The sequence below is a fragment of the Petromyzon marinus genome, chromosome 4 (assembly GCF_048934315.1).
Source record: "Petromyzon marinus isolate PM22_M1 ecotype Great Lakes invasive population chromosome 4, UKy_Petmar_22M1.pri1.0, whole genome shotgun sequence".
In the NCBI taxonomy this organism is placed as follows: Eukaryota; Metazoa; Chordata; class Hyperoartia; order Petromyzontiformes; family Petromyzontidae; genus Petromyzon; species Petromyzon marinus.
Genome location: NC_133670.1, coordinates 23961361 through 23986093, shown reverse-complemented (window position 1 = coordinate 23986093; position 24733 = coordinate 23961361). Strand labels below are relative to the sequence as shown.

At 55.4% G+C, this 24733-nt stretch overlaps 1 protein-coding gene and 1 long non-coding RNA gene across 2 annotated transcripts in view; one reads left to right on the top strand and one right to left on the bottom strand.

Annotated features, from left to right (window-relative positions):
* The window catches only part of CUBN (cubilin), a 77774-nt gene that overhangs the window by 10671 nt on the left and 42370 nt on the right, over positions 1 to 24733 (bottom strand). Inside the window, exons 32-57 of the mRNA XM_076060173.1 lie at positions 24513 to 24669; positions 23887 to 24003; positions 23188 to 23430; positions 21903 to 22035; positions 21076 to 21293; positions 20227 to 20411; positions 19823 to 20024; positions 18203 to 18403; positions 17140 to 17286; positions 16435 to 16622; positions 15827 to 16013; positions 14743 to 14917; positions 13922 to 14100; positions 13321 to 13530; positions 11678 to 11818; positions 11012 to 11193; positions 10398 to 10569; positions 9801 to 10007; positions 9299 to 9448; positions 8034 to 8155; positions 7345 to 7570; positions 6294 to 6481; positions 5281 to 5440; positions 2127 to 2276; positions 973 to 1161; positions 489 to 618 (exon numbers count right to left, since the gene is read on the bottom strand). Of these exons, the coding sequence (XP_075916288.1) occupies positions 489 to 618; positions 973 to 1161; positions 2127 to 2276; positions 5281 to 5440; positions 6294 to 6481; positions 7345 to 7570; positions 8034 to 8155; positions 9299 to 9448; positions 9801 to 10007; positions 10398 to 10569; positions 11012 to 11193; positions 11678 to 11818; positions 13321 to 13530; positions 13922 to 14100; positions 14743 to 14917; positions 15827 to 16013; positions 16435 to 16622; positions 17140 to 17286; positions 18203 to 18403; positions 19823 to 20024; positions 20227 to 20411; positions 21076 to 21293; positions 21903 to 22035; positions 23188 to 23430; positions 23887 to 24003; positions 24513 to 24669 (4559 nt within the window). The remainder of the gene's footprint in view (positions 1 to 488; positions 619 to 972; positions 1162 to 2126; positions 2277 to 5280; positions 5441 to 6293; positions 6482 to 7344; positions 7571 to 8033; positions 8156 to 9298; positions 9449 to 9800; positions 10008 to 10397; positions 10570 to 11011; positions 11194 to 11677; positions 11819 to 13320; positions 13531 to 13921; positions 14101 to 14742; positions 14918 to 15826; positions 16014 to 16434; positions 16623 to 17139; positions 17287 to 18202; positions 18404 to 19822; positions 20025 to 20226; positions 20412 to 21075; positions 21294 to 21902; positions 22036 to 23187; positions 23431 to 23886; positions 24004 to 24512; positions 24670 to 24733) is intronic.
* Positions 11762 to 24220, top strand: LOC142911064 (uncharacterized). The gene is made up of 2 exons (XR_012933280.1): positions 11762 to 11900; positions 21827 to 24220. It is a non-coding gene; the product is annotated as an uncharacterized LOC142911064 (long non-coding RNA).

The window sequence follows — 24733 nt, the reverse complement described above, 5'->3', positions numbered from 1 at the left end:
AAGTTATTCAACATACAACGTTTCAAGAAAGGTCCCATATTATAGCTGATCACTCCGAGCTATGAATGCCCTGATAGTGGCATTGTCTTTGTGCTGTTCGCCTTTTGGCGTCCTCTGGTCTAACACTGTTTGAGACTAGGCTCTAAAGAAAGCTGTCTCTGGTGTGGACCAACCAGTTTCAAAGACAATGTATGTACTCTCAGAGCATGTTTTTTTTTTGCATGTTCACCACAGGTACGTGTGGTTAATGCAGACAGGATTCCTTGAAAAAGGATTCTGTTTGGCGTGTTAACATCTTAACACAACCGTTTTATTGCCAGAAAGGGTAAAACCTATTCTCATCAAACGTTTCAATATACGAGCGGAGCTCCAGGACCGCATCCACTCCGTATCTCGAGGTGTTACTTGACTTGGAAATCTCCATTCTAAAATGTCTCGCTACTCACCGAGAGTTTCCCCCCCCCCCTCCCAACCCACGTGCCGCTCACTTGAGGTTAACGATGCGATCCTCCGCCACCTGGATGTGGTACGAGCAGTTCATGTTGTTGTGGTAGTTGACCTGCCCAAACGTCGGGCTGCTGATGAATCCCGACGGGTTCGTGAATGACCCTCCACAAGCTGGCGCCCCGGAACGCCGGCAGAGAGAGAGAGGGATGGAGCAGACGAGGGGAAGGATGGAGGGTTGCAGCATTAAATTTTTTGGTTCGTGAAATTAGCGAGCAAAATATTCGTTGATGGAGCGGATAGCAAAAAAAATCACCGAAGATTCTGAGTGGACAAAAATCGTCGATGGCAACGATGACCGTGACTCCTTCCCGGCATAAATCTACGGCCAAAGCGGTGAAATTAACTAACCTGGGTGTAGATGCAGACTAGGATAATTTTGTAACTTTATTACTGGAGACTGCGGGTTGCATCAAGGAAAGCCACACTTTGTAGTGGTTTCGTGCCGCCGTGGCTGTGCGCGCGTACGTATGGCCTGGTAGGCGGCGAGGAAGCCGTTGTCCTCGATGAAGGGGTCGGAGTGGAAGTGCAGGAACATGGGGCCGTGCGCCGACACCACGCCGGGAATGGTGAGGCCGCACAGCGTGGCGAGCAGCTGCCCGCTCTCCGACGTGCCGCCGTACACCTTCAGGAAGTCGTAGGCGCACGTCGAGTGACCTGCGCCGCCGCACGGCCCGACGAGCGGGGACGCACCGGGCGGACAGACGGACAGATTGGATGGACGGAGAGACGGAGAGACAATGGACGGACGATCAGACAGACGGTGTTGGACAGATGGATGAATAGATAGATGGACAAACGGACAGACAGACAGACAGATGGACAGACGGACGGACAGACGGGACGGTGGGGATTTGGGGAGGTACTGAGCCGGTGTATTACCGCACAACACGTCTAATGCCTGTAGCTGGGGATAGAGGCCTATACTGGATGTGGTGTACTTGGCGTGGAAATATTTTGAGCCAATCGCTGATCTGGACAGATCTAGCGGAAATTAAGTTTTGCTGCTAGCCCAGCTCTTGAGAGGCAAGGTTGGTTGAGTCGTGCGGAGATCGCGATGGAAGTGTTGTGAAGCTACCAACCTGTGGGGCTTGAAACTCAAAGTGGCATTCAGAAGGACGTAGAATGGGTGCACAGCTGATTCATCTGTGTGCATGTTTTACTATTGTCCCCTGGCATGTGGGGTTTGTTTCACAAAGATCCCAATTAAAAATGCAGTTTAGTTTACAGACTTGTTGCCGGTTTACTGCTGGACTCCCCAGGCCATGCAGGTAATTTGGGTCACATTTCCATACTTCACCATGCTGCGTTGCCCTCTGCTGCCAAACGAGTTCCTCCAAAGCAGCCTATAACCACCTGGCATGCATCGCAGTCTCTCATGCAAGCATTGTCCAGACTCAACAATGCCTAGCTTCCGACATCGGGGTGCAATCTGGGTGATGTGATTTTGAATAAACTTTGAGAGGCCTTGAATCGGCTCACTGGAAGAATTAAGCACACAACGTTTAAATGGAATAATAACGATTATGATAATAACATTTATAGGGGTGGGGGGAGGGTTCAGTGGGGGGGGGGGAGGGGGGGGTGTACGGAGGTGAGGGGGGCAGGCGGAGTCCGCGTACCTTCGACCTGGAAGGTCTGGAAAGAGAGGATGATGGTGAAGTCGTTGCCGGGGTTGATGAGGTAGTGGCAGTCGAGGTTGTCGCCGTAGTGCGCCGGGTAGCTCGGCGACAGGATCTGACCTTGGGGCTCGTCGAGGGTCACTCCGCAGCCTGGCGAGGGAGGGGTAGGGGGATGGGGCAGGGTCAGGGTTCGAGCCGTGACCACAGGCGCGAGTTGGGGACGTGTAGGCAGGCCGGCCGTGGGAGTAATAGCCATTGTGCTAAACGAAACTACTTTTATTTTACCAGGTAAGTCCCCACTGAGCTGCATTGCCCTTTTTTAGAAGCGAACTGGCCGTAAATGGTAGCCAAACGAAGTGGCTTAGCACGTGGAAATTTATAGGGGGCAATACTCCAAACGCACGTTGATTCTAAATGTGGAGGGAAAAACCAGAGGACCCGGAGGAAAATCCACGCGACCACGGGGAGAACACGCAAACTCCAAATATACAGACAGTCAGGATTGAACCTTCGACGCTCTGTACACCATGCGAGGTAGTTCACATCTCGCCACCGCGGCACTGCACTTTGAGGATATCACGTTCACGTTCGGCATCCGGCACGTTCGCGTTTAGCAGTTCATCATCATCAGCCATGGTCAATCCACTGCTGGATGAAGGCCTCCCAAAGCCAATGTAAGAATCCACCCAGCACCTCCACCCACGCTGGATTTCACCGCTCCATATCCTCGGTCGACGTCCTTGCTATCCATTCCCCGGCCGCCACTCCATCATTATTCTTTATGAAACGGCCATCATGCCTGTTTGCAAGCTGTTTGTTTTGTTTTGATCCAAGCCCACTTTCGTTTATTAACAGTTTAAATTATACCCATGAATCTGCGTATGTTCGCGAATTCACGCATCCTTGCGAGATGCCTCTCGATGTTACTAATCCCACGCATCTCTCCATTGTTGTTGACTTATTGCTTTCGTGACTGCAGGAATTCATACTCTTTGGGTCTTTCGGTAAAGTCACGTAAATAGAAAAATAATAATTAATCACGACTTTTCGATCGCAACACAATTTTTTTTCACCTGAGGAAGATTGCTTGTGTTGCGATCGAAACGTCGTGATTTATTATTTAATATTTTTCTATCTACGTGACTTTACCGAAAGACCCAAAGAGTATGTTGTTGTTGTTGTTGTTGTTAATCTGGCCGTGTTTCTCAACCGTACGCGATAGCGGGGAGTACGTACACTCATTGGACACTCATCCTCAAAATTGGCAATCCCAGTTGTGTCCATGTTTTTTTGTTGTTGCTGTTGCTGCTATACCCACGTCTGTACGATATTTAGCTTTTGTGCCCCAGACGTGCCTTGGTTATAATGATTCTGTCTGTCCAGCGGTGAGCAGTGGAGCATTGGTTAGCGCTGCGCTATGAACCTGGCGACCAGAGTTTAATTCCCGCTCATGGCCACTAACGCCAGTGACGATGATCTAAACAGGTCCTAGACCTCCCCCTACGTCGACTCAGCCTCAAATGAGTACCTGGTGCGGTGTGTAAACATCGCCACTGGGGAAACAAAGGTAGCCAGGCGTGGTGTTGACCACTCATCCCCACGTGTGCCGTGCCGGCCTTCATAGGTGCTGCTCGCTAACAGCACTTGCCCCAAAAGTCTGTTCAGGCTGTACAGGGGATCTTTGTCTTTGAAGGCATGAGCACAATGGGGGGAAATTTCCTGCAGCGCACGTCTAGGGGGTATATTTAAAAGCGTGATATTCATTTAAATCGAATCATGATACGTCTTGTATCGCCATCTCTAACACAGCACAAATGTACAAGTTTCAAATGTTCTTGTGATACTTTTTTTAAAATCCATCACTTTATAAATGTCTCCTCGTTCTTGTTTTACACGATTCGCGCATTTATAATTTTTGCACCTGACTCCCGCTGCGCTCTCTTCATCTTACCTTACATTTATTTAGCACCTTTGATCGAGGCCCAGATGTCGCTCACACACAAAAGGGACTCGAACATTTTTTCTCTTACGTTAAATCGAAACAACGCAAAACGAGAACCGGCGCTGGAAATGATTTCCGGATGAGTCGGAGCGTGGCGGTGGTCGGAGCGAGCCGCGCAGCCTCTCGCTCCGAAGGTCGTGAGGTCAAAACCGAGGTCAGCGGCGGTCGCGACTGAACCAGGCTGGCGCCTGCGCGAGGCTGCAATCCAGCGCCGTGCGGGCGGTGAAGCATTGATGGACCGCAGACATCGGGCCGAGAGGTCGCGTCTCCCGGCTTGTCGGAGGACGATGGCGGTACAGCGAGCGGGATCGACTTACACCTCGTATTCCGTGTGTACGGGGATTGAGTGCTGTCCTTCCCTCGCACATGTGGGTTCTCTCCTCTCACACGCATTTAAAAACCATTGCTGGAGTTGAACCTACATAGGACCACAGAGCGTGGCCAATTGTTGGTGCCAGTAGTGGCTGCCTTCCCAAGCGCTTGTCGGTTGTTTCCCGCACCTCTGGATTCAGTGAAAAGTTGCAGTGCATTACAAGGCTGTGTATTTACTTAAATATAATAATTACATTTAATGGAATAAGGAACTTTCACAGCTGGTTTCCAACTCAAATGAGCATGGGTTGGCACGACTGACGGAAGAGAAAATATTAAGGTTCGATGATGATGACAATAATAATCATGAGAATGATGATGATGATAAGGATGTTTGATGATGATGTTAAGCACGATGATGACAATGATGATTTATTAGTCATGATGTATTCCGCTTTTTCTTTTATCTTTTACCAGGTGAAGCCCACTGTGCTATGATCTCTTTTGCTTAGACGACCTGGCCACACGTGATTGCTCAACGAAGCGGCTTCATCATCGCACGTCGATACGTATAGCAGCAGGAGGCGGACAAAACCGGAGAAAAACCCACACGATCACCGCGGGGAGTGTACATGTACACGTTGAACTTCTTTGGCACCATACGTAGCCGACCGTGCTAAATCGGAGAGAAAACACGCACTCCAAATATACAACGACGGGCATCGCCAGGGGGTCCCGGATCGAACCCACGGCCTGCCGCCTCAGCAGGCGAGGGAGACGACATCCCTCTGACTTAGACGACGGAAGAAGCCACCACTTGGTGGCGGGGCTCAGACTCACTGCTGGAGAAGGAGGCGGAAAATCCGGCGGCGGTGGCGGCGCCCGTGGCCTGGAAGCGCACCGTGACCCGGTTCGCCAGCGCCACGACGGGGCTGGGCGCCGTAGTGCCGCACGCCAGCAGCAGGCGAGACTCGTCCGTCTCACGCCGCCCGTTCCACACCTGTAGGGGGACAACGGGGCGGGAGGGTGACTCGGCAAGGGGAGGGTGACTCGGCAAGGGGAGGGTGACTCGGCAAGGGAAGGGTGACTCGGCAAGGGAAGGGTGACTCGGTAAGGGGAGGGTGACTCGGCAAGGGAAGGGTGACTCAGCCAGTGAAGGATGACTCGGCCAGGGAAGGGTGACTCAGCCAGGGAAGGGTGACTCAGCCAGGGAAGGGTGACTCAGCCAGGGAAGGGTGACTCGGTAAGGGAAGGGTGACTCGGCAAGGGAAGGGTGACTCGGTAAGGGAAGGGTGACTCAGCAAGGGAAGGGTGACTCAGACAGGGAAGGGTGACTTGCCAAGGGAAGGGTGACTCGGCCAGGGGAGGGTGACTCGGCAAGGGAAGGGTGACTCAGCCAGGGAAGGGTGACTCGCCAAGGGAAGGGTGACTCGGCCAGGGAAGGGTGACTCGGCAAGGGAAGGGTGACTCAGCCAGGGAAGGGTGACTCAGCCAGGGAAGGGTGACTCGGTAAGGGAAGGGTGACTCGGCCAGGGAAGGGTGACTCGGCCAGGGAAGGGTGACTCGGCAAGGGAAGGGTGACTCAGCCAGGGAAGGGTGACTCGGCAAGGGAAGGGTGACTCAGCAAGGGAAGGGTGACTCAGTAAGGGAAGGGTGACTCGGCAAGGGAAGGGTGGCAAAGGAATCCGTTCCAGCATCGACCATAAGGAAGCATTGAAATGTCCGCCTCATGCAAGTGAAAACCAAAATCGATGGCGATGTTTTCCGGTTCGTCACGTCAACGAAGCGACGCTTCGACCGGTACCGACCGCCCGCCTCCGCCTCTCCCTACCGCCCCTGCGCCCTCGACGCACCTGCACGTGGCTGGAGCTGCAGGAGGAGTCGGAGGTGGGGATGTTGAAATTGGGGTCGAAGGTGAGCGTCAGGTGCTGGCTCTCGTGGGACACGAGCGTCCACGTGCACTCCGAGTCGGCAGGGAAGGGGTTCGGCCAGCCCGGAGACTTGATGCTGCCGTCCTCCGCGTGGATGATCCCTCCGCACCCTGGTGAGCGGGCGGGTGGGTGGGTTGGTGAAGGGTGAGCGAGTTCGTGAGCGGGTGAGTGTGGGTGAGTGAAGGGTGAGCGAGTGTGTGAATGTGTGTGTGTGTGAGCGCCTGGGCAGCGTTCCGTGTGGTGTCTTTTCGACAGATGCTCGTTATTGACATCTCACGCTAATTGAGGTCCTAATTTCTCAACGTTTTGTTTAGGAATAATTTTCAGCAGGATTGATCCTGCGAGAGACGCAGTCTCATTTTCAGAAAAAAACATCCTCATCTGAAAATTAATCACCGATAGACTTGTTAATTGTATTGATTATGGAAATCATAACTATAACAACAAAAATGGCAAAGGTGTTGTGAATGAGGTGATGGGATTTGGCTATTGTCAGCTTCACAGTGAGACCGAACGCTTGGGTAAATTTCTGCAAATACTGCAAGGTGGTTGTACACGTACGTGGACGTCATCGACCCACAAGGCCATGCGGGAGGGCGTGTGGCACAGTTTGGCACTAGCTATCATAGAGTGCGGCCTTGTCGCTACAGTTCTCTGCGGTGGGTACAACGTTTTTAAAAGACAACGGCGCTACGCCCTCTCTCCAAAAAATATAACGACGAGTCGCTAGCGCTTTCCGAGATTCAGTGGTGAAAGGGACACCCACCCTGGCAATTTTCAGTCGTCTCAGCACGATCGGCTATGTACGGTGCGAAAGAAGTTCAACAGACATACATGCATTTGTCCTCGCGCATCACTGCCACAGCAGCAAGAGCAGCAGCATCGCCGCTAAATAATTCGTTTCAGCTTGAGATCGGATTGCATTTGGGCCGACGGCGGCAGGGGTGCGTGCACGCGCGTGCTGGCGGATTACCGGCCGAGTCGGTGTCCCACACAGCGTGGAAGCCTGCGGCCACCACGCTGCTGTCGGAGCTGAAGAGGATGGCGAGCTTGTTGGAGCCGGAGCGGATCGTGCCGGGCCCGGCCGTGCCGCAGTAGTGGCCGATGACCGGCGAGCTTGGCGCGCCGCCGTTGAAGATGGAGACGGCGTCCCACAAGCAGGTGGTGTGTGGCTCCAGGTGGAACGTCGTGAAGGTGAGCTGTGGTGGGGGCGGTGTGGGGTTGGGGTGGGGTGTCGGTGGGAGAGAGGTCACAGGTGGAAGGGGTCGCTGGCACAAGGAAACTATGAACTGCTATTCTTTTTATTTCACCGGGTAAGTCCCACTAAGCTATGTAGCTCTGTTTCAGAAGTGACCTGGCCATCACAAACGATAGCAGCTCAACGAAGTGGCTTATCACGTGGCAACGTATCACACCCAAATACTCTAAACGCGTGATGTTGATTCTAAAAGTAGAGGGAAAAACCAGAGGTCCTGGAGAAAAATCCACGCGACTACGAGGAGACACATACAAACTCCAAATATGCAGGCGTCCGGGTTGGGATCAAACCCATGACCTCCTGCGTATCAGATGAGGGATTGAACATCTCTGCACCACTGCGGCGCCCTAAACGATGGATGGAGAAGCCCTGTAATGGCGCTTAGCTAGAAGCACACGGCTCACGGTGATGGTGTGGCCCAGTGGAGCCTCCAAGATCCAGGCGCAGCGGTTCTTGTTCCCGTACGGAGCGGGGAAGTTGGGGCTGGAGATCTCCCCACTCTCGGCAATCTGCAGACCTCCGCAGTCTGTACGCGCACGGACGCACAGACGCATGTACGAAAAAGGCGTCTAATTAGATATGGAGTACATATATACGCAGTTGTGGTACAGTGAAGACCCACACACGCATGCACGTTGTACACAACGCAGGTATACGCACTCCCCACGAAGCCCAAAGTGTCGGAGCAAAGCACGCCTCGGCTCTCGTGGGAGACGTTAATCATCTCCGCACGTCTCAAAAGGGCAATAATGACGTCGGTGATATTCTCCGCTCCCCCCGTCTGGAGAAGCGCCATCGGTCGGGAATTTTTAGCTTCTAACAAATTTACAAGGCGGCGCTTGTGAGGATGATGATGATGGTGGTGTCGGAAGGCAGCACTCGGCCGCATTGTTAAACATCGGAGATGCCGGATGATTTAATTGAGGTTGCTGGCCTGCAGACCTTGTCGGCAGGGTCAAGGCCATTAGGCGCAGTTGAGAGGGGGAGGGGTCAGCAAATTTGTGTCGGGGTAAATGTGCGAATTGTCAACGGCGAGGAGCACGTGGCTGCGTTAACGCCAGTGGTTCTCAGCGCAGTAGACAAGAGACGAATGGGGTTCACGAGCCTATAATGAACTACGTCGTCTATTTTTTGTCCAGGAAAGCCTCACCTTTTTTGGGTATGGGTTTGCATTGTATCCCATTAATTTGCATTGGGTCCTGTCGATTTGTATCGGACCCCATTGATTTGTATTAGCTTTGCATTAGGTCCTATTGATTTGTATAGGGTCTCATCGTTTTGTATTGTATGTATGTTAAACTTCTTTCGCACCGTACGTAGCCAACCATGCTAATTGGAGGCGCGGGGGAAGGACAACAAACTAGACACAAATAGCAGTTGTAAAGAAATGAGTTTTCAATATAGATTTAAAAGTGCATAGCTCCAGTGGCTTCCTAATATTAAAAGAGCATTCCAGACAGCTGCAAAAGCGCATCTGAAAGAGTGCGATGTAGTGATCATCTGCAGTAAGGAAGAGAACGACGAACAGCACATGGAGAAGATTTCACGCATTTGCGGGGTTAGGAGAGAGAAGCCTCCTTGAGCGTGGACTGGCACGGGGGAACGAGACCGGCCGCAGGTGGCCGTGCCCAGTCGCCCGTGCCCGTCCGCCCGCCCTGCCGCTACCCACCCGTGAAGACGTATCGCGCCGCGAAGCCCCTGTCCTCCACGAAGGGGTCGGACAGGAAGTGGACCCACAGCTGGGGGGCCGCCATGACGAACGGCACGGCGGGCGCCGACTGCCCGCAGAGGCGCGTGAGCAGCTCCCCGCTCCCGCTGTCTGCGAGGGCGGCAGAGACAAAACGACCGACCGACTTACTGACCGACTCACTGATGGACATATTAGCTGAACACCTGGCTGACGTAATCAACAAACAACTGACTTACTGACCGACTGAATGACTGACCAATTGGCTGATGCACCAACTGAGTTACCGACCGAATCGTCGACTGACTAACTGACTGACCGACCAACCGACTGACTAACTGACCGCTGAATAACCGACTGAGCAATCAACTGAACAATGAACTCACTGACGGAGCGACTGACTGACTGAGCAACTGACTGGCTGGCTGACTGGCCCCTTGACAGATCTGCCAGCGATGCCGGTGGACGGAACAGCTGCTCGTACCGACGCGGAACTCGATGTAGTCCCACTCGCACGTCTGGTGGTGCTCCAGCTTGAAGTCGAAGAACTCGATGTAGATGGAGGAGTTGGCGTGCCGCGGGTTCTCGATCGTCCACTCGCAGTTCAGGTTGGCGACGTAGTTGGTCTGCCCGTCGTAGCCGGGCGACGTGAAATTCCCGCCGGCGGGGTTGGACAGGAGGCCCCCGCACACTGTCCCGTGGGGGGGTTGGGGAGAGAACGCCGCCGTCAGACATCGTCGTGAGGGAAGACTGAAAGGCTTCAACAGCCTCCAAAGTAAGCTTTGAGCCAAGGGCTATGTTGTCGTAGTGGAGGCAGCGCATTTTAAAGAGCTGTCAGACTGACGGATCGAAGAATCTGATGGGGTTTTCTCGAAAACAGACTTACAGAGCGGACCATGGTGGAGTCTCTCGACGATAGACTGGCAGACCCGGTCTCTGATGTGATCTCTAGGCAACAAACTAACAGATCAATCTCCCCTCAAGAGCAACAACTTAGACCACAGAACCGAGGCGTGGCAGACACTCGGCGGTCACCCCCCCCCCCGCGCTCCACACCCTACCCCCCACCCCATCGCCGTACCGGCCTCCTCGTCCGAGTGGTAGGTGGCGCGGAAGCCGGTGCTGGAGCTGTGGGCGTCGGTGCGGAAGCGCACGAGCATCGTGTTCCCGGATGACTGCACGCGCGTGCCGGAGGCCACGTCCCCGCACAGCTGCGCCACCTTCGGCGAGTTCTCGCGCAGCCCGTTGTACACCTGATGTCGCACACGGGGAGCGGGCAGGTAAGGTGAAGGTAGAGACGAAGGCGCAGCCCGTTGTGCACCTGTTGTCGTACACGCTTGGTTCAACCTCGCGAGCAATAGCCTCCCGTTGTCTCTTGCACATTTTGACGGTGGGCGTGTGCGGGTTCCCAGGGTGTGGTGGAGCAAACATCCGGCAGGGGGGAATGTGTCACGATCTTCTGTGACTGAAGGTCGGACTTAGATGTTTGATTTGTGATTTATTTATATTAAGTGACTTGCTCACCTTTTTCCCTATTTTGCACTCCTACCGTTTTTTGTACCGTTTGCAGCTGTAGCTTTGCTGACCCCCGCCCATACCGAACACCTGCGAAAAAGAGCTTCACAGCTCATCGGATTCCTGCCTGCAGTCCAAATCAAGATTCCGGGTTTTGATTCTGAGCGCGCCGGCACCTACCGCCAGGTAGTCGATGGCGCAGTTGGGATGGTCCTGGGTGAGGAAGTCGTGGATGGTGAGCGTGACGCGACGGCCCAGCGGCACCGTGATGCGCCACTCGCACACGCGGCTGTGCGGGTACAGGTTCGGGTAGTTGGGCGACGTGATGGTGCCCGTCGGGGTCGCCAGGTCCCCTCCGCACTCTGATTGTGGTGGTAGAGGGGGGGGGGGCGGTGGAGGGGAGAGGGTTTGCGGAGAGAGCGGGGAGCAACGGAGGAAGTCAAAGACATTCCTGCGACTAGACAGGAAGTGCGGCTGTTCGTCTGTGTGCATGGAGAGCGGTGGCATCGCGGTCAGCGCTACGCTGCGCTTCGAACCCGGTGACCCGAGTTCAATTTCCGCTCACGGCCACCAACATCGGTGATGATTATGTGAACCAGTCCTGGGCCTCCCCTCGGTCGACTCAGCCGCAAATGTGTACCTGGTGGGGCTTGTGAACAACGTCACCGGAGAGACAAAGGCAGCCGGGCGTGGTGCTGGCCACCCACCCCATCGTGTGCCGTGCCGGCCTTCATAGGTGCTGCTTACTAACAGCACCTGCCCCAACAGTCTGTTAAGGCTACACGGGGGGGGTGTGGTGGTGGTGGTGGAGAATCTTTATATTTGTCGTGCGTGCGCCCTCCTCACCGTCCACGCTCGACCGGAAGTTAAGGACGAAGCCGTCCCCGCCCCCGGCGCCGTCCGTCACGAAGCGAACGTGCGCGAAGCTGTCGGACGTCTCCATGACGGCGGGGAGGTTCTGCCCGCAGAAGCGGCCCAGCAGCAGGCCTGGGCGGCACGGCCAGCGCGACAACATCGTCGTCGTCATCGTCGTCACCGCCACTCCACCGTACGCATCGTCACTCCGTATGTATGTACTGTGTGTTGATTGAACTTCTTTCGCACCGTTTGTAGCCAAACGTGCTAATCGGAGGTCCGTCATTCTATGCCACACCTCGACATTCCGTCACGCCACGATGCACCGGCTCACTCCTTCACAGCTCGACAATCCACCCACATCGCACTTCCACATCGCACCACGCTCCACACATCGCACCACGCTCCACACACCGCTCCACACATCGCACCGCGCTCCACACACCGCACCGCGCTCCACACCATCACTGCGTCATTCCACGCCACACCTACACGTCGTCCGTCCAGAACATTTTGTCAATCCTTGTCACCCACTCCAAACGTCATCATCCGTTACGGGGTTTGATTTTGTAAGGGAGAGGAGTGGTGTGTTCTGGCATGGCATGCAGTGGATTGCAGTGGCATGGAGTGGAGTGGCATGCTGTGGTGTGGCATGGAGTGGAGTGGCATGGAGTAGAGTGACATGGTCTGGAGTGGCATGGAGTGGAGTGGCATGCAGTGGAGTGGCATGGAGTGGAGTGGCATGCAGTGGAGTGGCATGGAGTGGAGTGGCATGGAGTGGTGTGGCATGGAGTGGAGTGGCATGGAGTGGTGTGGCATGCAGTGGAGTAGCATGGAGTGGCATGGAGTGGAGTGGCATGGAGTGGAGTGGCATGGAGTGGAGTGGCATGCAGTGGAGTGGCATGCAGTGGAGTGGCATGCAGTGGAGTGGCATGGAGTGGAGTGGAATGCAGTTGAGTGGAGTAGCATGCAGTGGTGTGAAATGACATGGAGCAGAGTAACGTAACATTGAGTGAAGATACATGGATATTGTGTGGTGGCATGGCACGTAATGCTGCGACAGTGACTTGGCATGGCTTTTATTGATGTGCGGTGTGTGTCGTGGCACGGTGTGGTGTGGCGTGGCTTAGATTGATGTGGTGTGGCACGGCGTGGTGTGGCGTGGCTTAGATTGATGTGGTGTGGCACGGCGTGGTGTGGCTTAGATTGATGTGGTGTGGCACGGTGTGGTGTGGCGTGGCTTAGATTGATGTGTCATGGCACGGCGTGGTGTGGTGTGGCTTAGATTGATGTGTCATGGCACGGCGTGGTGTGGTGTGGCTTAGATTGATGTGGTGTGGCACGGCGTGGTGTGGCGTGGTGTGGCTTAGATTGATGTGGTGTGGCACGGCGTGGTGTGGCGTGGCTTAGATTGATGTGTCGCGGCATGGCGTGGTGTGGTGTGGTGTGGCTTAGATTGATGTGTCATGGCACGGTGTGGTGTGGTGTGGCTTAGATTGATGTGTCGTGGCACGGTGTGGCACGGCATGGCTTAGATTGATGTGTCGTGGCACGGTGTGGTGTGGTGTGGCGTGGCTTAGATTGATGTGGTGTGGCACAGCATGGGGGGGTGGCACGCAGTAAGCCGTCATCACCGGTGGAGTTGTACTCGCGGATCTCCACGTAGTCCTGCGAGCAGCTGACAGAGCTCTGTAGGGCCATGTGGGTGAAGGTGAGGATGAGGTAGTGGCCCGTGAGCGCCTCCACATGCCACTCGCAGTTCAGGTTGTTGGGGTACTCGCCCACCAAGTAGTTGGGGCTGATGACGTGGCCACTCTGGCCCACGACCGTGCCGCCGCACGTCGCTGCACCAACACAAACGGCGGCAACACCGCGTCAGCACGTCGCCGCCCGCGAAACCACGGCGACCATGGTGACGATGACGAGGTTATGATGACAATGATGATAATGATGTTGATGATAATGATAACAAAGAGGTCGGCGACATCATCACCACGGCAACGATGATAACCACGAACGATGGCTATCATCGTGCAGGTGATGATGTTGATAATGAAGGTGGTGATGACACTGATGCCGAAGATGATAACGCTGAAGACAACGACGACGCTGATTATCGACAGTTCTGATTAATGACAAAGATGGCGACAGCGACGATGCTGAGACACGGCGATGACGAGGTTAACAAGTGCACTCATGATGATGGAGTTGCCGACGACGACGACCAGCAAGTACCAAGGGAGTAGCGGGCATTGAAGCCGGGGTGTGTGACACTGGAGTCTGTGCGGAAGCGAAGCCGCATCACGTTGCCGCTCGACTTCTGCGTCGAGGGCTTCTGGGAGCCACAGAGGCGGGCGATGAGCGGCGCGTCGTTGCTGCCGCCGTCCCTCACCTCCAGGTAGTCGTACACGCAGCTGTGGCATGGAAGGACAAAGGGGGGGGGGGGGCGGTTACGAGGTCGCGGAGTCTCACACGCGTGCAAAGAAAAAGGTCGCCCCGTGTCGCCCGTAACCCATTCCGATGACGCACGTGAACGTCTCGGGAACGTAAACTAACACAAAGTGACTTTGTCGGTACCGACGCTCCCACCAGGCCATGGCGGGAGGGCGTGTGGCACGGTATGGCCCTGGCTATCGTGGAGTACGGTCGTGTCGCGACAGTTCTCTGCGGTGAGTACAATTTCTGGGAAAACAACGGCGCTATGCCTCAGTAAATCAAATTAACGCGAAACCGCTTGCTGTGTTCCGAAATTTTGCGGTGAACGGGAAACCCACCAACTTGCAGTTTTCTTGGAACGGGAAAAGGTTAACAGTCGTTAGCGAGCATCTACGAAGGCCGGCACTGTGGCACACGAGGGGGTGGGTGGCCAGCACCACGTACACGGCCGCCTTCAGCTTCCCCAGTGGCGATGTTGACTACTACGCACCGCGCCAGGTACCGATTTGAGACTGAGTCGACCTAGGGGAGGCCCTGGACCGTTTCAGATAATCGTCACTGGCGTTGGCCCGTTAACAGGAATCGAACTCGGGTCGTGTCGCCGGGGCCGTCGCTCGCACTTCTGGTGGGGCTCGATGTAGAAGGGCTCCACGAAGTCCAGCTGGATGGCCTCGTCGGACGGCGCCGTGATGATCCAGACGCAGTCCATGTTCTGGGGGTAGTTGTTGGGGTGGTTGGGCGACGTCACCGTGCTGCTTGGGCTCTGGTGCGTGAGGCTGAGGACGCCGCCGCAGCCTGCACGGCACGGGGGGGAGGGGAGTGGGGGGGGGGCGGTGGGGAAGGGGCGGGGGGGCGCGGGTTTCAATTTTCTTTTCGCGTCTTTCGTCCCTCGTTCAGATTGTCTTGCGGTCGAGCTATCGGTGTCGCGTTGTAACAAGATGAAGACGTTAGAACTCTGGAACTGGCTCATGAGCAGTGGAATGGAGACAATTCCCCAAATAAATGGGGCTGAGATAGAAATACTTGTTTTGTTAATCTAATGATGAATTTATATCGTGTCGTTCATGCACATTGCATCTCGCAATTGCTGATGAATCACAGACGAGCTGGAACAATACTGGGCAGTTGGTCACTCCAGACATGTTGGAGTTTTTTTTTCTTAATGCCTGCAACATTTCATGGCTATGAGTCCCACCCATCTGATTACAGGAGATGTCATTGAGATCCTGATTACAGCAAAGTCCTAAACGAGGTCTCAATCTCTGACCAGAGTGTGCCCCTTTAATCCAGCATATTAATTTCCTCATGCTAACGTGGCACTTTGGCCAAATGACGCCGTGCAGGACAAGGTCACAAATACTATTTTATATTTATTTTACGAGGTAAAGTCCACCGAGCTATATAGCTATTTTTCAGAAGTGACCTGGCCACAAATGAGAGCACAACGAAGTGGCTTATCACGTGAAAGGGTATTTAGCAGCCAAATACTCTTAACAATTCAATTGTGGTTCCTGGTTACGTATCTACGTACGTGTGTTGAACTTACTTCGCACTGCATGTAGCCAACCGCGCTCATCGAAGGCGCGGGGAGCAAGGACAGAAAACTAAACGCAGAAAGCAGCCGTAAAGAAACGAGCTTCCAATCCTAAGGTTCCCGAAACGAGGCCCGCAATCGTCGTCCCGTGCGCCGCCAGCGGCCCTCACCAGCGCCGTGCGCTTGGAAGCGCATCTCGAAGCCGTGGTTCTCCGCGCCGCCGTCCGAGTGGAAGTGCACGTAGAGGTCGCGGTCCGTCGTGCTCAGGGTGGGCGGGGGGCTGTTGCCGCAGTAGCGACCCGTGCCGTCGCCGGACGACGCCAGGGGCGGCGAGGTCGCGTTCGCGCCGTTGCGCAGCTGGGATGGGAACGGGTGGGGGGGGGGTTGTGGGGGAGAGGGGGCGGCGGCGTGAGCGGTGCGTGGAACGAACAAACGAGGGGCTGCACCGTGCCGTCGTCAACGGGCTCTCGTACTCGCGGCTCCACCAACATCACGGTCACAATTTCAAAATCGTCATCATATTGATAGTAATATGGTAGTGCGGCCGTTAACGAGCTGCGCTACGTAGCGGGCGACCTGAGTTCGATTCCTGCTCATGGCCAACACCATTGACGATTATCTGAACCGGTCTTGGGCCAAAATGAGTACCTGGTGTGGTGTGTAACCATCGCCACTAGGAAGACACCCACGTGTGCTCGCGAACAGCACTTGTCCCCAACAGTCTGTTAAGGCTATATGGGCTGTGTGGGGGGGACAATTTCTTTTTGTGCGTCCTCACCTCCAAGAAGTCTCCGGCGCAGTTGACCCCGGTGCCCTGCACCTGGAAGGGCGGCGTGAAGCTGGTGGAGATGACGTAGCCGGGACTGGCCGTCACGTGCCACACGCAGTCGCTGTTGGGTGGGTAGTTGCTGGGGCGGCCGGGCGACGTGATCACGCCCTGGTCGACGTTGTAGCGGCCCCCGCAGCCTGCGATTTCGGCGCGAAAACCCAATCGCTTATTATAAAGCAATTGGTCGCTTCTGTTGATCCACTGGCATTAGAACAGATTGGCACGGACTGCCTGAGAGGCGTTTGAAAGACTCTGGTAGGTCGTGAAGTAAAAAATCAAATGCAACCTAGTAGATGAATTGAGCAGCTTGGTTCGTGCGTATGACTACGGGGAGAACATGCAAACTCCAAATATAGAGGCGTCAGGGTCAGGATCGAACCCACAACCTCCTGTATACCAGACGAGGTAGTTAACATCTCGCTCAGCAATGGGTAGAACGACAAAAAGACCTCACGGATTAAAACCCGGATTGTAACCCCGAGGTCTCAGCGGTGGTGGCTCCGTGATCTCATACACAGCACGAGCCCCCACCCAGAGCGACACGTCCCACTCCAGGGCCACGTGGCCCCCCCAGGACCACGTGCCCCCCCCCCTCAGGACGACAAAGACCCCCCCCCCAGGGCCCCCCCCGTCGTCACAGCGGGCGTTGCTCACCGCTGCGGAAGGTGGCGTTGAAGCCCAGGCCGCGCGTGTGAACGTCGCTGTAGAAGTAGAGGTACATGGACCTGCCCGTGGAGTGCAGAGGGCCCGGAAGGTCCCGGCCACACAGCCGGGCCAGCCTGGGGGAGCTGAGACTGTCACCTGTGGTCGCGAGGGAACGTAAGGGGGGAAGGGCAAGTGCTGTTAAAGGCAAACGCTACCTTCACACCGCTATCATTGTAAAATTCCAACTCACTGATCCGTGCAATATCAATCTTGTCAATCAGTCTTTATTTTACGCGCCAATATCGCCCTCGATAAAGCAGGCATCGGTGCGCGTTACAACGGAACGCGAACAGCACGGAGGGGCACACGGCGACGGAAATTTAAAAAATAAATCCGTCATGCCCTCAGCGGCTGACACGAACAATCGCGTAGATGTTACGCCCGTCCCAAAAGCACATTTCTCGAAGACTCACGTTGACATCGCATGTGGGGTGGTGGCGCAGTGGTCGCACACTGCACTATGAACCCGGAGCCTTGGGTTCGATTCCTGGCCACGGCTATTGTCAGAGCGATATTCCTGAGCTCTTGCTGTCATCACCCTGCATTGACCAGCGTGGCGAAGTACGGTCGAAAAATTTCCACGGCCGACATAGGGTGAGGAGGCCTTCATTTTTGGCAGCGGACAAAGCGAAGTATAATTATAAATAAAGCTGATTGTCTGTGCAGTCCCATTTCAATTATCACCTTTGGCTGATATTGCTCCACTGGTCTTGTGATTATTCTGCGTGTTTTTCAGGAAAACCTCACTCAAATTTTCACAGTGAGGGGCTGGGATTATGTTTTTTTTTTTTACAAATGAGTAATATTCATGTAATTTGGCAAATGTGGTCCATGACTATGGCACGCAACGGCCTACTACTTTCATGATTTTACCGTGGAATCGACGACCTCTCCAGGAGTGAAAGCAGCTGAGATAACCCGCACTGTCGGTTTAACAGACCTCCTCCACTTTGCATAGCAACCCTTACCACGTGCCCCCCCCCACCTCCAATTGCCCCCCACCCACCCTCACCATCATGCACGCCCAGGTAGTCGTACAAGCAGGATCCGTGCATCTCGATGTCCATGAAGAGGACGTCGAGCTGGACGCTATGGCCCTGCGGCGCATGGATGACCCACGCGCAGCCCAGGTTGTCTTCGTACTCCCCGGGCCAGCCCGGCGAGAAGATGGCCCTCGCCGCGTCGCCCGCCGCCAGCTCGCCACCGCACGCGCCTGCGGGCAGAGCGGAGGAGCGTCGCAAACCCATCGCGGCGGTCGCTGGGTGGGCCAGGTGCTCGGACCCACCGTGACGTCTCCCACCCCGTGGCACGGCACGCACCCTCCGTGGGTTGTAACGCCCCAAGGCATGCCTCGTACTGTGGCATGGGGCCCGGTGCTGTGTCTAAGTGGCATGGGGCCCTGTCCAGTGTCTAAGTGGCATGGGGTCTTGTGCAGTGTCTAAGTAGCATGGGGCCCTGTACAGTGTTTAAGTGGCATGGGGCCCTGTCCAGTGTCTAAGTGACATGGGGCCCTGTACAGTGTTTAAGTGGCAATGGGCCCGGTGCTGTATCTAAGTGACATGGGGCCCTGTACAGTGTCTAAGTGGCATGGGGCCCTGTCCAGTGTCTAAGTGGCATGGGGCCCTGTACAGTGTCTAAGTGACATGGGCCCCTGTACAGTGTCTAAGTGGCATGGGGCCCAGTGCTGTGTCTAAGTGGCATGGGGCCCTGTCCAGTGTCTAAGTGACATGGGGCCCGGTGCTGTGTCTAAGTGGCATGGGGCCCTGTCCAGTGTCTAAGTGGCATGGGGCCCTGTCCAGTGTCTAAGTGGCATGGGGCCCTGTACAGTGTCTAAGTGACATGGGGCCCGGTGCTGTGTCTAAGTGACATGGGGCCCGGTGCTGTGTCTAAGTGACATGGGCCGTGTACAGTGTCTAAGTGGCATGGGGCCCTGTACAGTGTCTAAGTGAAATGGGGCCCGGTGCTGTGTCTAAGTGACATGGGGCCCGGTGCTGTGTCTAAGTGACATGGGGCCCGGTGCTGTGTCTAATTGGCATGGGGCCCTGTCCAGTGTCTAAGTGGCATGGGGCCCTTACGGTGTCTAAATGGCATGGGGCCCTGTACTGTGTCTAAGTGGCATGGGGCCCGGTATAGTGTCTAAGTGACATGGGGCCCTGTCCAGTGTCTAAGTGACATTGGGCCCTGTACAGTGTCTAAATGGCATGGGGCCCTGTACTCTGTGTGACACAGGACCATATATATATAAAAAAAAAACTATTATATGTGATGGTCATTTTTCAAACCTCGCAAAATTGGACGTCGATGCCAGCATAAGTGGTCTGCTCATTTTCAAAAAACGCCACGGGATCTTTAACGTCCACCGTAAAACATACGAAGAGTAGTGTGTATGTGTGTGTGTGAACAACGCACCCTCAGTATTAACCAGGGCGGCCGCCTGGCTCGCAGCATGATCCCCTGCAGCAAGCAGCAAACGCCACGATCTCTCGGCTATTTCTTTCCTTGCTCGACTGTGATAATCTGTTTGTACTCTGCAACACAGTGGATCGGGCCTAGACACTTAGCACTGAAACTTTAACCCTTGAATCTTGACCTGGGCCAGAGGGCAAGGACAACCATCGCACCTCGCTCTTACCAGGGGTAATGGTGGGTGGCACGGAGGGGTCGATGTCGCCCGGAAAGACGCGCCAATCAACCAGGAAGCCTCGCCCGGCGACGGACGAGTCCGTGTGGAAGAAGAGGCTGATGCTGCTGCCCGTGCTGCGCAGGGGGCCGGGCGGCGTCAAGCCGCAGAACGTCCCGAGGAGCGGCGCGCTCGAGTCAAGCCCGTTGTGCACCTGTGGCGGGGGGGTCGGAAAGGTCACGCGAGACCCTCATGGTTTTTCTCGCCGTCGCGTTCCCGACGACGACGACGACGTCATTGTTTTACCTCTCGTAGGTTCTCGTCACACCTCCCCTGCGACGCTCCGCGCAAATGGGGCAGCTTCCCCGGTGTTGGTGGGGGTGGGGGGGGGGGGGAGCGGGGTGGGCAGTGCTCACCGAGAGCTTGTCGTAGGTGCAGACAGTGGAGTCCTCGATGTCCATCTCCAAGAAGGTGATGTGCACTCGCTCGCTCGCGTCGCCCGCGCGGATCGTCCAGCGGTAGTCCACGTTGTGCGGGTACGTGCGCGGCCACAAAGGCGACGCCACCTGCCCGCTGGTGCCCGTGATGTCGTTCCCGAACTCTGTGCATCGCAAATGCGGGAGAGGTGCGCGCGTTGGCACGACGGCCTCTGTACGACCACCCACTGCAGACATGATGTCCGACGTTTCGCTCCACGTGCTGGGAGCTTCGAAGTGAATCCGAATGGATCCCGAATAAAAGCTCCCAGGAAGGTTAGTGCCAATCTCAAGCACACTGTGGTCGGTGTTAAATCTACAAATCGTCAGGCATGAAATAAGATGTTGAGCATGGCACTGTGTTCAACTATGTAACTCTCGTACCTGTCACTCTATAATCCTCTAACGCTAATGACATAGCTCTGTGGGCAATAGTGTTGCCACTTCTGAGTTACAATAAAAACCAGAAGAGAATCTCACAATTCCACAAGAGGCTAGGAACTGCACGTAAATGCATTGTCTTGAGTGGTGTGGTGTTGTCATCATTCCGACACTGACAAGGAAACAGGACTTTCAATGGTCCGGGGAAGATTCACAGATTCCCCAGGACGGCAGCTACCTCAAACAGAGGAGAGTCCTGGAAAAACCAGGATAGGTGGCAACCGTCATGGCCAGCGTTCACATTTCCTGAGCATGGGCCCTGCACTATGGGTAACAACATCGGGGGGTGGACCTCATGCGCCCACCCCCCCTCCTCCCCCACCCCCCCGTGTCATGCGCTCCACTCACGGTGAGAGAATTCGGCCATGAATCCGGCGCCGTTGCCGTGGCCGTTGGACACGAACTTGACCCAGAGCACGTGCCTCGCCACCAGCGTGTAGTCGGGGGGCAGGCTCGCGCCGCAGAACCTCCCGACCAGCGGCCCCGTCGCGTTGTTCTCGCGCACCTCCACGAGGTCCCCGTCGCCCTCGGCCCCGCAGGCCGTCGGGCCGTCCAGCTGGAAGAACCTGCGGCACCGCGGCGCGGCCGCCCGTCAGGTGGGAATCGGAGGGGTGGGACGGCCTAGCAGGCGGCCTAGCGGACGCGGGCGTCGAGGTCGCACGCCGGGTGCGGCTGTCTCCTGCGCTGGTGGGAGACCAAGAGTGGCCCACGGTGCGAATGCGGCCACCGGTCTTACGCCGTGGACCGCGCCAGTAATGTCACTCACGTCCCAAAGTCACTCCATGGGTCTGTGTGTGAGTCTGTGGGTCTCTACGCAAGTCTACGCAATTTTGGGAGTTTGCATGTGCTCTCTCCCGGCGGTTGTGTGGATTTTTCGCCAGGTTCTCCGATGTTTCCCTCCACATTTAAAATCAACATGCATTCAAAGTATTTGGCTGATATAGATTTCCACATGATAAGCCACTTTGAGATAGCCAGGTCGCTTCTGAAAAAGATCTATGCAGCTCAGTGGGCCTTAGCTGGTCAAATAAAGTAGTTTTTCAATAGTTGAATCGAGTGCACGCGTGTGTGTGTGCGTGTGGTTTCACTCGTGTGTCAGTGTGAAGGAGGGAGATTGAGGATGAATAGGAGAGCAGGAGAGAGAGAGAGAGAGCTGCAGGGAAAGCGCCTCTTGCCTGAAGGTGAGCTGCACGCGGTTTCCGGGAGAGCTCTGCAGCACCCAGGTGCACTCCGTGTCAGAGGGGTACGGCTCAGGGTAGTTGGGGCTGTTGAAGGCCCCGGTCTCCCCATGGAACGTCCCTCCGCACGCTGCACGCGCCGACAGGACCGCCGCCAAGCCGACCGGCGCAACTACGTCACGAGGCGTCCGCGACGGCGATCGTGACGTCAAGATGCTAACCACTTCGACCGGGATACAGGAGGTCGTGGGTTCGATTCCGACCCTGACGCCTGCTGCTGTATATTCGGAGTTTGCGTGTCGCTCTCCACGTGGTCGTGTGGAATTATCTCCGAGTCCTCCGGTTTTCCCCTCCACATTTAGAAACGTGCATTTAGACTATTTGGCTGCTGTACATTTTCACGTGATGAACCACTTCGTTGAGCTATCGTTTGTGATAGCCATGTCTCTTCTGAAAAATAGCTATGAATCTCAGTGGGCCTTACCTGATGAAGACCGCTTGTGTTGCGATTGAAACGTCGTGGGTTTTTTGCTTTTATTATTTAACATTTATTTTTATTTTACATTTTTATTTTTGTATTTGTATTTTACGTGACTTTACCGAAAGAACCAAGAATATGTCCTGCAGTCACGAAAGTTTTAAATCAAAATGATAATAATAGTTTAAACTTGTAACGTGCCGCATGGTATTTGCTTACTCTCGGAGAGAGAGAACCCCGACTCAGAGGCGCGAGGAACCAACAGTTGCCCAAGCTCTGCGGTCCTCTTTATGTTACCAGCAAATGAATAAATGTTTTGCATGTGGGAGGGAAACGGAGCTCCTGGAGACAACCCACACGTGCGAGGGGGAATCACTTTATCCCGTACAGACGGAACATTTTTGCCGCACCTCCTTCTCCTGGTGAGCCAGGGGTACGGCTACTCCTCGATGCTCACGGGGAGGGCAGTTTCACACGCGTGTGTGCGGCGATCCATCAACCCTCGCTACCGCCTCCACACACAGCTGGGCCACAGACAGCCAAGTGCTGTACGTGTGCACGTTGAATTTCTTTCGCACCGTGTGCGGGAATGACAACTAAACACAAAAAGCGGTTCTAAAGCAATTAGTTTCTCAATTGAGATGATTCAAAAGTGCGTAGCGCTTCCTAATGTCGGAAGCAAGAGCGTCCCAGACGGCCGAAGAGGCGGGTCTGAGAGCACGTGACGTGGCGACCGCCCTGTGTCCGACGGCTCTAAAGCGCCCTCCGCGGTTCGTCGTGACGGGCATGAGACGGCGTGCGAACCTGAGTAGGAGGCGCCATAGACGAGGCGGAATCCTGCACCCTCCAGCACGTTGTCCGACACGAAGTTAAGGTGAAGGGCGTTGCCGTGCGAGGTGATGGGCGCCGGCAGGTCGCGGCCGCACAGCCGCGCCACTGACGGGGCCCACGGATTGTCGCCATCCAGCACCTCCAGGTGGTCCGTGCTGCAGTTGGCGCCGCGGTTCTCGATGTCCATCTCCGTGAACGACACGGTCACGTGGCCGACTGCAAGTGGCAGAGGCAGCGGCGGCGGCAGCAGAAGAAGTCAATGCGGCAGGAGCAGCTGGCGACAGCACGGACGGCAAATGAGCCGGTTGGCTGCGATGCGCGAGCGTTGAGCCCCGGTTGGGGTGGCGGCGCAGGGACTCATGGAGCGCCGTGGTGGCTAGGAGATGTTAACTACCTCGCCTGGTATACAGGAGGTCGTGGGTTCGATCCCGACCCTGACGTCTGCTGTGTATTCGGGGCTTACGTGTTCTCCCCGTGGTCGCGTGGATTTTTCTCCGGGTGCCTCCACATTGAGAATCAACATCATGCGTCGAGAGTATTCGGCTGCTATTAATTTCCACCTGAGACACTTCGCTAACATTTGTGATGTCGCTTTTGACAAAGAGCTCTACAGCTCAGTGGGCCTTACCTGGTAAAAAAAATAAATAAAAAAAATAGTTCATAGTGACTCACAGTTCTCGTGCGCCTCGATGATCCAGCTGCAGTTCTGGTTGCTGGGGTAGTTGTGTGGGTGCAGCGGGGAGGTGACGGCACCGCCGACGGCGTCCGCGATGATCCTGTACCCGCACCCTGCAGCCGGTGGACAGAGGGGCGGGAGTCGGATGGCGTTCAGCGATAGGAGACACTCACTCGATGGACGTTGTAATGAGACTAAGGCTCGATGATGTTAATGGTCGTGATAATGATGTTGATGATGATGGCAATTTGATAATTACTGATGTTGATGATGGTGAAATTATGTTGATGATGACGTGGATAATGGTGTCGATTATAATGTTGATGTTGATGGCGGTGATGACTCTGATGATCGTATTGCCCACGATGTTGATCATGGTGTTGATGATGACAATGACGATGACGGTGTTGATGGCGACGATAATTGTGTTGATGACGATGACGTTAATGATGACGGTGATGACGGTGTTGATGTTGGTAACCACGACGACGATGGTGCTGACGACGACAGTGATGACGACGGTGCTGATGACGGTGACGACGATGGTGCTGATGACGACAGTGATGACGACGGTGCTGATGACGACGTTGACGACGTTGACGACGACGGCGCCGCCGTTCACCGGTGCTGAAGGAGGCGCTGAAGCCGTGCCGCTGCACGCTGCCGTCGGAGCGGAAGCGCACGAACAGCACGTTCCCCGTGGCGGCGAGCGCCGGCGGCAGCGCCGTGCCGCACAGCTTCGCCAGTAGCGGCGCGTGCTCGTTGCTGCCGTCGTGCACCTGTACGCATGGACGCAGGGGCGCCGCGGTGGCGAGGAGATGTCAACTCCCTCGCCCGGTATGC